The sequence below is a fragment of the Gadus morhua genome, chromosome 17 (genome assembly GCF_902167405.1).
Source record: "Gadus morhua chromosome 17, gadMor3.0, whole genome shotgun sequence".
NCBI lineage: Eukaryota > Metazoa > Chordata > Actinopteri > Gadiformes > Gadidae > Gadus > Gadus morhua.
Window position 1 is genome coordinate 4,816,159 of NC_044064.1, and position 10,753 is coordinate 4,826,911.

Sequence of the window (10,753 nt, forward strand, 5' to 3'; positions counted from 1 at the left end):
CGCCCACTAGTGATGTCATATGGGGCAGATTTTCGAAACGGCTTGCTAATCACACCCACACCTGGTGGTGTAATATGTCTCCTTTAAAGGAAAGCAAAGACCCAAGCTAACCAACTGAAAATATCTTTGACCTCAGGTTGGGTATTTGTGTTGGCCTATTATTTAAATCTTTTGATCTTTTAATCATCAATCTGTTGACAAATAAGATGCAGCTTTATTGGACAATATTTGTACAGCGATTGTAAGTTATCACAGCAATCCAAAATTCAAACACTCAATAAATAAATTCAGGTATCTACAACGATTAAGCCTGTCCTCTCTGATGATTCGGCATGAATATACGATGGCCTACCTGTCAGTCAACCTTTCTAGCGGCTACCTGTGCGCACTCTGCCCGTGCACTCATTGTGCAAGATCAGAAACTAGTCACGTATTAAGAGGGAGTGGGAGGTTCAAATAGAGTGGTGGGATTTTTTCGGTTGTATACCTTCAAAATCTAGCTTACTTTGGCTGGTTTCACTTGTGGTTTGGTTTATCCAAAAATATATACACATATAGGCTACCACATTATTTTACGCGTAGATCATTTCTAGATAACAAATTCGTAAATTAAAGCAGTGTTATAAAGAAATGTTTTTTAATCGCCGTCTACCTACAATCCTGTCGGCCTTTGGTCTTCCGCTATCGACAAGAAAAGATTCCTTGGAAGCAAACGAATATTTAGCCTTTCATGAAATTTGATTCAAAATCTTCAGCGAGCAGGAAAAAAATGTCTCTGAGCAATTCAGTGTTGGAGAAGGAAGCTCTAAACTCGACGCCGAGTGGTCCCCGGCATAATCCAATCTAGCATATAGCCTCCAAGCAGTCCCGAAGTGTCCCAAGGCGTTATCCATGAACCGCCCGGATCCTCGCGTCCCCTTCCCTTTCACCGCAATCCCGGCGTTCTCCCGGTAAAAACCCGCCTTCCCTCACTTCAGCTCCCCGAGGACGGACCCCCTGCGTGGCAGCTGTGGCGGCGGCGGCGGCGGTGGCCGCACCTCCAGCCGCGTGCGTCCGTCCAGCGGCGCCAACAGCGGGTACATCTTCCCCCGGAAGCTCCCCGTGAACGTGAAGATGTGCGTCTGGGTCTTGGCGTTGTAGAACGACACCTGGCCCTCCTCGTAGTCCAGATAGACGCCCAGGTGTCGCGGCGCCATCGCCAGGGGCAACGGGGTCGGCTCGGGCTCGGTGCAGGCGTAGAACTGCTGCGCGCTCCGCCACAGCGCCCAGTAGCCGCGGCGCGGCGACATGGGGACGCGCCCGCGGCGTTTGGCGTCGACGGCGGTCACGCCCACCCGCCAGACGCCGGTGTTGGCGATGTCCACCTGCCAGTAGTGGCGCCCGCGGCCGTAGCCCTCCCACCCCGTGACCCCCGGCCAGCCGGTGAAGCGTTGCGGGCTGTAGGGGAGGTCCGGGGCCTGGGCGGGACCCTCCTGGACCCCCCGCTGGTCCTCGGAGATCTGGAGCCACGGGTTGTTGGTCATGGGGTCCAGGGTGACGTCGGCTGGGGGGGGCGGGCGGAGTCAATCGCTTGATAACGGCATTTGGCGAGGTGATAAGGTCAAAGGTCATAAAGGCGGCCGCCTTTATGACCTTTGACCTTATCACCTCGACAAATGTCATTATTAACATTTTCACTTGATTGTTTTATTTTAAAAGTGTGTGTGTGTTGGGGGGGGGGGGGGGGGGGGGGGGATCCTAAACTCATGGGTGTAACCCATGGAAGGGACAGATGCACTACGATAGTAAGGTTTGTGAATACAGGGTCTCGGGTCAAAATGAAATGAGTAAAAGCTGTCTATTTGTCGACTCCAGGCTCATGATAATTAATCCAATGCAATACATCTTTGCATCAGAGGGGTTGAATAAAGTAGGTGCCGCCGAACATAATGCACCCATCAGTTTAAGTGTGTCTGTGTCAAAAGGTGCGATGGGTTTGTGGCTCCGTCTTACCTGTGGCACTGGTGATCCAACTCCAGACTAAAAGGTCCAAATGGGACGGAGAAAAAAAACTAGCATCAGGTCTCTGCACCGTGGATGGAAAGTCAGAAGAGCCAAAGTGTTGGTCTGCAGTGACCGAACACTCACCTGAGTTGGGGATGTATCGGGCAACCCCTGCTTCCCAGCTGCGCTGCTTGGCCAGCAACCAGAACTGCGCCATCATTTTCTGTGAAGGATGAATAATTATTATAACCTTTTGGATATGTCATATCCGTCCTAGAAGTCGTCACGGAGACAGAACTCCTTTGAGGTAGGTCGTTGGACTGAGTTAACTTTCCCCCTCCTCTGATCGACTGCAAGGGTCTGTTGGCACTTGCCCAGTGTTTAACCTTTGACCTTTTGGTCCAATGTTGAAAGGTTGTGAGAGAGGATTCTACGTTTTGAGTGCATTGCATGATATGTCAACAGTCTGTATTGGAGATGATGTATCACCATTTGCAGTGTAAGCAGTGACTTGATTCAATGATTCATCCACAGATTCTAACAAACCTATGCACGCTATTCTTATCAATAGAAACCTATATAAACACTCTTAATTGTTGGATCGTTTAACAACCATTGAGATAAGGGTCGACCCTCATGGTGTTGGATGGGTGCCTGAAGCCATGACGTAACATCCAACATGTTGTTATCTCTGGGAACCACTATTCTGGGCTCTCTTTGAACCTTCACCCAACTGCTTCATCTCAAGTCAACAAGTGAAACCTTTCTTATATTATAATAATTATATAAGTTCTACAAAAACACACACACAGACTGCACAGTAAAATGTATCCTTTTTTTACAGTGCGGTTTGTGTGTGTGTTTTAGACTGAATTAAGAGGACCTTAAGGTGTGTGTTTGTGTGTTCATGCATGTGTGCACATGCGTGTGTGTGTGCGTGTCCGTGCATTGTCGTGCGGGTCTCACCGTGCGGTCCTCCTTGAGCAGCGACCAGGTGATGAACTCCAGCAGAGGAAGAAGGTGGACCAGCTTCCTCTTCCTCTGCCCAAGCAGCCTCAACATCTGGCCCAGCTCCTCACGCTCAATGCCGCAAATCTGGAACCACGACCAACGCTATTACCCCGACAGACATCCTTTCAAAATAAAAGCTCATCGCAGCTACAGCTTTCTAACGTCAGGTCACCTGACCGCCACGAGCCAATAGGCTGCTGGATGAACGGTCACCGGTGGGCTTCGTGAGGACGGCGGGGTCTGAGTGAGTGTTGAGTTTTAAGTCCTCACCACTGAGGCGTCCTGTAGCTCCTTTGCCCATCGCATGATCCTCATCTGAGTCTCCTCCTTCGGCCCCTCCTCCTCCTCCTCCTCTTCTTCAGCCCTGGTTGCCGTCGGCGTGGGTGCAGGCGTGTCCCTGAGCAGCTGAACACACAGAGGGGAGTTTTGTTTACACCCACACATCAGTCACGTCCTAAGAGAGGAAACCCCCAAATCACTCTTTTAGCCCCGAGCAGCTCTGTTAATCGAATACGTTTATGTGAAAAGTTTCTGTGCTATTTTTTAAGTTATGAACCTGGGAAATTCTCTGTAAAACAAGATGTCTGCTACTTCCGGCGGAAAACACTTTTGCAGAGTGTAGGCTTTCTATTGGCTGCACAGCCTGGCCATGCCCCTCGCACCATCAAATTTTCTAAAACCTTTACAACTCTCCTGACCGCTCAGACCTCAGTTATTCCTACTCAGTAATATTGATTAAAAAATGTATGAACTGAAGTTGTATAATTAGCATCTTACAGGGTGGTCCGTCGTTTAGCGAGATTATTAATTAAAACGGCGTTGTTAACGGCCCTCACCGCGTCGATGTGTCGGAGCTCGCCCGCCCATTCCAGGATGAGTTGGCGGCTCTGTTCCAAACTGCGCTCCTCCCGTCCTTCGTCGGCCGTGCTGCCGGCGCCGCCGTCCTCTGGACGCCCGCTGCCCTGCTGTGATACAGAAACACCAAGCATTAGTCACTGATGGTCATACACTCACTAATTCACTGGGAGCACTGACGCCAACCTGGCGGGTCACGGATACAAGGAAGTATCGCTGCCTGTGACACACACAGGTAGGATAGATGGGAAGAGACGCCCCAATTGGTCAGGAATGAGCCAGAGACACCCCGATTGGTCAGGTATGAGCCAGAGACGACCTGATTGGTCAGGAATGAGCCGGGAGCGGTCTAAAATCGAAATGCACTCACAGTTAGGCTGCACAATGCACTGTCAACTAGAAATGATATTCAGATATTCTCCCTAAGAACAGACACATGGCCATGGCATTCATACCATTCATTTATACATCTACATTTATATACAAATTATACCAAAATGAATGCTCTTAAATCTCACCCCTAGCACCTTTAGGCTTGTGAATTCTTCTGTGAGTTCTTTAAGTATTCATGCTTGAAATTGTCCACACTTTCCCTTTAGTTTTCCCAGATAGGCTATCGTTTCTCGGAAAGGGCGTCCGTCCTGCCCGTAGACCTCTTTATCCCGGGGTTGTTTACAGCTCTGCAAAGCTTCGGCAGCCGTCATTCAGCCAGGCTGTAAACCCAACTCTTATCAGTGCCCTCTCTATAGTATGCCCTGTCGTCTCCTCCAGTTATGCCCTGTCTTCTCCACGGTTATGCCCAGTCATGTCCCCATTATGCCATGTCATCCCTCGATGCGCAAACAGAAAGGCCTGTCATAGTTTCCCATAGCAACGAGTATATCAACGTTTGTGCCCTTTTTTCAATCTTGAATACAAATGTGTATCATTACACACAGTCACGGAAGTAAAGCTTCCATCCCAATGAAGGTGGGACCACTTACAGTGTAAACAAAGGAGTTTTATTTACAGGAGTGATCAGAGGCCGATTCAAATTGAGAGCTTGCCAAAAGCTTTCCACTTTATTGATACAATTACATCAAACTGTGCGATTTGTTTCAACATTTCGATTGGTAAACCGTCAACGATGACTGTTATCGACTGTTGAACTCCATCTTGCTGTACGTGGTGTGTCCGTGTACGTGTGTTTGGTTATGACAAATAAAGTTGTCGAATCTTGAATCTCCTGGTCCGGCTGGTACCGGTTTCGGGGCCGGGGTGTTCCTACCTGGCAGACGTGGTCCACCTGGGCCTTCCAGTCGTTGATGAACTCCACACAATCCTGCAGGCTGCGGAGGTCCTTCAGGCCGTTCTGTCGGGGGTTCTGCCGGAGGACACACACACAGGGGGGCGCTTTAGCCAGAACCCCCTGCTCATGACCAGTACCCCCTAAAGAGGGCTGAGGCGGGATGGGGGCGCCGAGACAAGGGCCTGGAGGACACCTTGAGGGAAAGTCTGATAGGCAGTAGTGTTGACCACTGAGCCACAAGGCCGAACATGACTTTAAATTAATTAAATGAAATACGGGGGGGAATGTAGAACTGCGTTTGACGTTTATGTCACACTGACTTTACATAAAAGAAATAGAAAATGTATAAAAAATCGTATCCAATCATAAAAACATTTGGATTTAAAATCTATTTAGAACGACTCAAGATATGATGTGCGATTGCAGCTATTGACGATGATTGTGTGTGTGCGGTTGCGCGTGTGTGTGTGTGTGTGTGTGTGTTCAGCGGCATACCTGTGCAGGTGTGGAGGTCTTTTGGCTGGGGGCGGAGCTGTGTTGCTGGACGTACATCTCGTTCTGGGGCCATCTCACCGCCCCGATCGAGCTGCTCTGGGTGGAGTTCTCCCCCTTCAGGTCTGAGTGGGCGGAGGTGAGAGGTCGCATTAAACTCTTTTTCATTTGAAAAAGGTTTTAAAGTAAAAAAATAAAATAAGAAAAAAAATGTTTTATAGCCGAAGCCTATGGGGTTTAACAATGGCCGCCTTGATATGAATGACCTATGATAAACTCTCATACATTGATAATGCTTTAAGTCACGCCGCCAGTTATCGCTAGATCATTATCAGGCAATCTTTGGCTACTGTACGGGATGGAAGTGTAAAGTCAAAACCTACTCTTCTTCTTCAGGATGCTCTTCATCTCAAAATGGTTTGGCTTTGACCCTGTCAAATGATGCACGTTTCATTATAATGCAACAAAATGTGCGGAACATAATGAATACTTCAAATTGTAACAGTATGAGCTAAATGACAGTGTGTGTTTCGTATTTAAAACTGTATTTTTATATTTTACATTGTATTTTACAATTCTTATTATTATTATGCATTATTGAACTGCAAGCACGCACGCACACACACACACACACACACACACACCAGTTGATCTTTCTTTCTTAAACAAAAAATGCAAAGTAATCGCTATGCAATAAGACCAACGCGTCAAAATGTTTGTCTTTCAACACAAAAAATAAGAAGTTGGTCAAAACTCAATATTCCTGTCCTACATGCTCCTACCTTCTTCCATTTTGAGAGAATGAGAGAAAGAGCGAGAGAGAGAGAGAGAGAGAGAGAGAGTGCTGATCGCTCCGGCAGTAGGAAGGAGTGGACAGCGAACGCTTTCTATCCAAGCTTTTTTATGCCTCCTTCCTACAACAGAAGCAACCCTTGGACTCTGCTTTTTATGAGCTGGACTCGGTGGCAAGATAAAGATCCAGCAACTATAATCGAATACAGCCGTCTTATATGCCTGTGTCACGGGCATATGTACGTGTGCTGCTATCTATTGATATGACAGTTTCGGCTTTTTCACTGGCCTCCCTGAAGTGACGCAGATGCAGGCGTCACAGAGCGTACATCAGCACAATGAACTCGTCACTTGTGGATCAATCAGTGCTCGTATTTCGTCTGCTCTCTCCATTTAACACTAAATGACCAAGACGCTCACATTTGGCCTTATGCCTGCTGTGTTGTCCCCTTCAGGGAAGTGCTTTGACATCGTCCTTTATATCACTACAATATCTTTGACCGTAAGCCCAAATGTTTTATTTCTCCAGACGTCATCGTGTGATCACTGGTCATGCCGCCTTTATGCAGTCGAAGATAGCGCTTGGTTATGTAGGCTTACATCACACACACCTGTGTATTGGCCACACACAAACGCAACGAGGCATAAAAGAGAGCGCTACAACCATTAAGATGAATGACAGATTGGAAATGAATGATTGGAAATTCCAAACAAGTTTTTTGATGTTTTCGATTACGGGATAAGATCTTGGTTTATTGTTGACCATCGCAGTGAACCAACGCCGATACAGCAGCTGTCTCCGAGGCCCCACGGGGAGTGCCGTCGGTCATGAACTGCGGTGACCCTGGTTCAAGTCCCGCTGAGGGCGACGTCCATCAAAAACGATTTGACGAGCGTCTGGGAAAAAAAACAACCTGAAAACAACTCTATCCCTCGACCTGATCACCGCAGGTCTCTGGACGGGCATCAGCGAGAGGAGTTGTTATCATATTTTGAACACCTGGGTTCAACTGCCCTCATACGGCTGTTGTAGCTCATCTGAAGCAGTCGAGGTCACTGTGGGGGATCGGGCCTGGAATCAGGACAGGGGAGACAAATCACTGTGGCAATGAGGACGGATGAGTGTGTGGATGGGAGGCTGAGTGGAAGGATGGGGGGTTTGGTGGATGGGTGCAGTGACAGTGGATGGGCGAACGATGTGGAGTGGCTGGATTGGAGCATGAGTGGGTGGATGGGTTACTGAGGTTCAGCAGGTAGATGAAAGGGTGTGGATCATGTATCCTTAGAAATTAGTATGTTCAAGTCATCGCTGTAGTGGCTTGCCCTCTCGAACACTCCCAGTGGTCAGAGTTCATCATTGCCATTAAAATAAGATAATATTGGTAACATAAGGATTAATACTTGAGAATATGATAAACGTTTCGCATATGATATGGAAAATGCAAGAACAACAAGCTTCATATTTGTGGTTTGTTGTGTTTTATTATTTCTCTGCAGGAGAATACTTCTGTGATGCTCTTAACAAATTGTACAAAAGAAAACGCAACCATTTCATCCAATGTCATCTTGGCTAGATAAGACCTTTGAGAATACCCTTAAATGATATCAAAGGCCGATCAGGATGCAACAGCACCAGCTCTTTGTTTACTGACTCTATACCGATGAATTTCTTGACATAATTCTTTTCACAGGGATTCATGAATACGTGGCAATATTGAACCGAAACTGAGAGCAGCCTCAACCCACCAAAACAAACACGTTCATAAAAATGATTGACAGCCTCGAAGATGCATGCTGAACAGATAAAATATAAAAAGATTAGCATCTTTGAATCAGGGCTTTAATGAATGATATGATGTGTTAAGCAGAACTCCGTGTCAGATGCCTTCACTCACAGAGTTCACTACCGGTCGAACCAAAATATATACACAAACATGAACTCATATACATATAAAAAAAAACATGATATGCATAAGGGGCGCCTTTGTTATTTGGTAACAGTTGGGTTCCTAATATTCTGCTCATGAGTGCGTGAAGCTGTGTACATCTTGTCCTCGCATCAGTTCCAATTCTTGAAGAACTGTTTGAACATGATCGTCTCTCGTCCTTGCGGTAGAATCTCCACCTGAAAAGGAAAATACCCTTTTAGTTTGTATAGCGTTTCAGCAATTAGTTCATTTTATAGGCTGATGGATTAAATGGGATTTTTAGCCGCTGAGAATCTGCTGAGATTCAGATATCAGTTTTGGTCAATTAATGAATAAGGTGAATTAGGACAGACAGAAAGAATAATAGACAAGCTGCTATTGCAGACTTACTGACGCAATCAACACTTTGTTGGGTTTTAAGTGTGTGTTTGTGGTTCTGATGCGACTGTATTTAAGATCTTTGATTCAAGAGTTTTATAGCAAAGAAAGCTTGGGATATGCAGCATCATTGTGTTTACAACAAAGACCCAGCAGTAAGCATACCTGCGTCTTCATCCTATCGTAGTTCATCTGTTGGATGAAGTTATCCGCCATCTTTAGGGCCTCCCTCTTCTCCTCAGCATTGGCTCCACTACCTGTCAATCATTCAGGAATAGGGAGGAGTCAGGGAACAGCGGGCATCATTATAACTCACGACTATAGGAGACAACTCTCGGAAAGAGACCAGCTCATAGAAAGACCCAAGAGAAAGAGATGGTTTGGGTTCCAGTCCAGCTAACACCGTGGTCGATGATGTCCTCGACGGACTTTGGCGCAGCCTTCTCTCACCTTTCCAGACGAAGATCTTCCCGTTGGCCCCGTTGTCCAGGATGAAGCAGTCGTCGCGCACCAGCAGATCCCGGTCCAACGGACACTTCTCTGACACCTTGGTCATGGTCATCGACCCCGTGGCGTCAGAAACCTATGAAGCATGGTTATGTGACATGATTAGAGTTATCTAACAATAGGCCCGGGACTCTGTGGTGCCTCTCTCCGTCTCGATAGAAAACAGATCTTTATACAAGGCAGAGGTTGGAGTGAAGAGAGACCTTGTAGAGATGGGCGGAGTTGGAACGATCTGCCTTGGTGTCCTCCTCTGGCGTGCTTTCCCCAAGCTCCGTCATTGGCCCGAGCACCTGCCAATCAAGGGAATGGGGTGGGTTCAGAATAGGCAGAGGGTCAGATTGTAGCAGCAGCGGCACAGAACGTAGCGCTTCTTTGACCAAAGAGAGGAAATGAAAGGAAGCCGTTTTCTCTTCCTCGCCGTCGGCTGTGCGACGGCGCGGTAACCGTGGTTACCTTCAGCATCTCCGGGGTCTCCTCGCCCTCGTTGATGTCCACGATGCGGGCCTTCCCGTGGCGGTCCGTGTCCCGGATCAGTGAGGCGATCTCCCGCACCATCTGCTTCTCGAAGATGTTGGCCTTGGACCCGATCCACGACAGGATGGTCTGCAGGAGGGCCGTTCGGACAAAGAAGAGCCCTGTGACTTACGGATCAACAAACATGCGTTTCCCCTGGTTACTTACATAGGGGTCATACAATGTACAGGACTCCCCCCCCCCCCCCCCCCCCCCTCACCCATTTACCCATTAACACAGCCAGGGTATCGAAAGTGGTTTGATTCCCAAAAAAATAAATTGACCAAATTACCAAAGTGTGTTACATCCGATTCATAATCTCCTGATCCTACCGAGATCTGCCCAATCTGGCAACCCTGGCTGCAGGCACACTGCAGACAGGGTTGCCAGATTGTGCGGGAAATCTGGCCCAATCTGGCAACGCAGTCTAGTCAACACCTACCTCCCCGAGGTCCAGGATGAAGCAGTCCCCCTTGTTGAAGCTGGCCCAGGACAGCTCCACCTCCTTGGCACGGATGTTGCGCTTGCCCTTGATCTGGTACAGCCGGTGCACGGGGCCCGCCCCCGGGGCCCTCCGGAACCCCGACTCCACGCCGCCCTCCTGTGGCGGGGGGGGGGGGGGGGGGGGGGGGGACACAACGTTACACAAAGTGGACCAAATTAAGTTTTTTTTTTTTTTTTAAATACATGAATAATACTTTCTAGGAAGTTACCCATCTCGGAAGGAGAACTTTAGGGTGGTTACACTGAAGGTGTCCCTGTATAGAACCACTAGGACCCCCCCCCCCCCCCCCTCTACCTTATAGCTGACCCCCCGGGGGAAGAGGACCATGAACTCTGGGGCCTCGTAGCCCTGAACATGGCGGTGCTGGATGGGCTCCCCCCCCAGGAAGTTGTCCAGCTGGGTGGCCAACATGGCGCCCGCCACCTGCTCGTCACGAGACGACTTCTCACCTGAGAGAGAGAGAGGGGGGGGGGGGGAGGGAGAGAGAGGGAGAGGGGGGAG

The 10,753-nt window shown here is 48.3% G+C and overlaps 2 protein-coding genes across 3 annotated transcripts in view; both read right to left on the bottom strand.

Moving 5' to 3' along the window:
- Positions 1 to 194: 194 nt before the first annotated feature.
- LOC115529435 (E3 ubiquitin-protein ligase TRIM39) lies at positions 195 to 7,714 on the bottom strand. Its single transcript, XM_030338172.1, has 9 exons — positions 6,013 to 7,714; positions 5,633 to 5,754; positions 5,117 to 5,212; positions 3,831 to 3,959; positions 3,265 to 3,399; positions 2,950 to 3,078; positions 2,128 to 2,206; positions 1,993 to 2,019; positions 195 to 1,543 (listed from the first exon to the last, which is right to left on the bottom strand). Exons 1-9 carry the CDS (start codon positions 6,035 to 6,037, stop codon positions 969 to 971), a joined length of 1,317 nt encoding a protein of 438 aa, XP_030194032.1. The 5' UTR covers positions 6,038 to 7,714; the 3' UTR covers positions 195 to 968.
- Positions 7,715 to 8,341: 627 nt separating this feature from the next.
- Positions 8,342 to 10,753, bottom strand: part of capgb (capping protein (actin filament), gelsolin-like b) — a 9,205-nt gene continuing 6,793 nt past the window's right edge. For both annotated transcript variants that reach the window (XM_030338189.1, XM_030338186.1), the window contains exons 3-9: positions 10,547 to 10,701; positions 10,190 to 10,348; positions 9,688 to 9,837; positions 9,438 to 9,524; positions 9,178 to 9,310; positions 8,893 to 8,984; positions 8,342 to 8,546 (exon numbers count right to left, since the gene is read on the bottom strand). In XM_030338189.1, coding sequence (XP_030194049.1) covers positions 8,481 to 8,546; positions 8,893 to 8,984; positions 9,178 to 9,310; positions 9,438 to 9,524; positions 9,688 to 9,837; positions 10,190 to 10,348; positions 10,547 to 10,701 — 842 coding nt within the window. In that variant the 3' untranslated portion in view covers positions 8,342 to 8,480. The remainder of the gene's footprint in view (positions 8,547 to 8,892; positions 8,985 to 9,177; positions 9,311 to 9,437; positions 9,525 to 9,687; positions 9,838 to 10,189; positions 10,349 to 10,546; positions 10,702 to 10,753) is intronic.

Excerpts from the sequence above, each read along its gene's own strand:
- LOC115529435 (XM_030338172.1), bottom strand. The coding sequence starts at position 6,037 with ATGAAGAGCATCCTGAAGAAGAAGA. Across the intron at positions 5,755-6,012 it reads GAGCATCCTGAAGAAGAAGA|ACCTGAAGGGGGAGAACTCC; the intron begins GTAGGTTTTGAC and ends CCGCCCACTCAG. Across the intron at positions 3,400-3,830 it reads AGCTCCGACACATCGACGCG|CTGCTCAGGGACACGCCTGC; the intron begins GTGAGGGCCGTT and ends CTGTGTGTTCAG.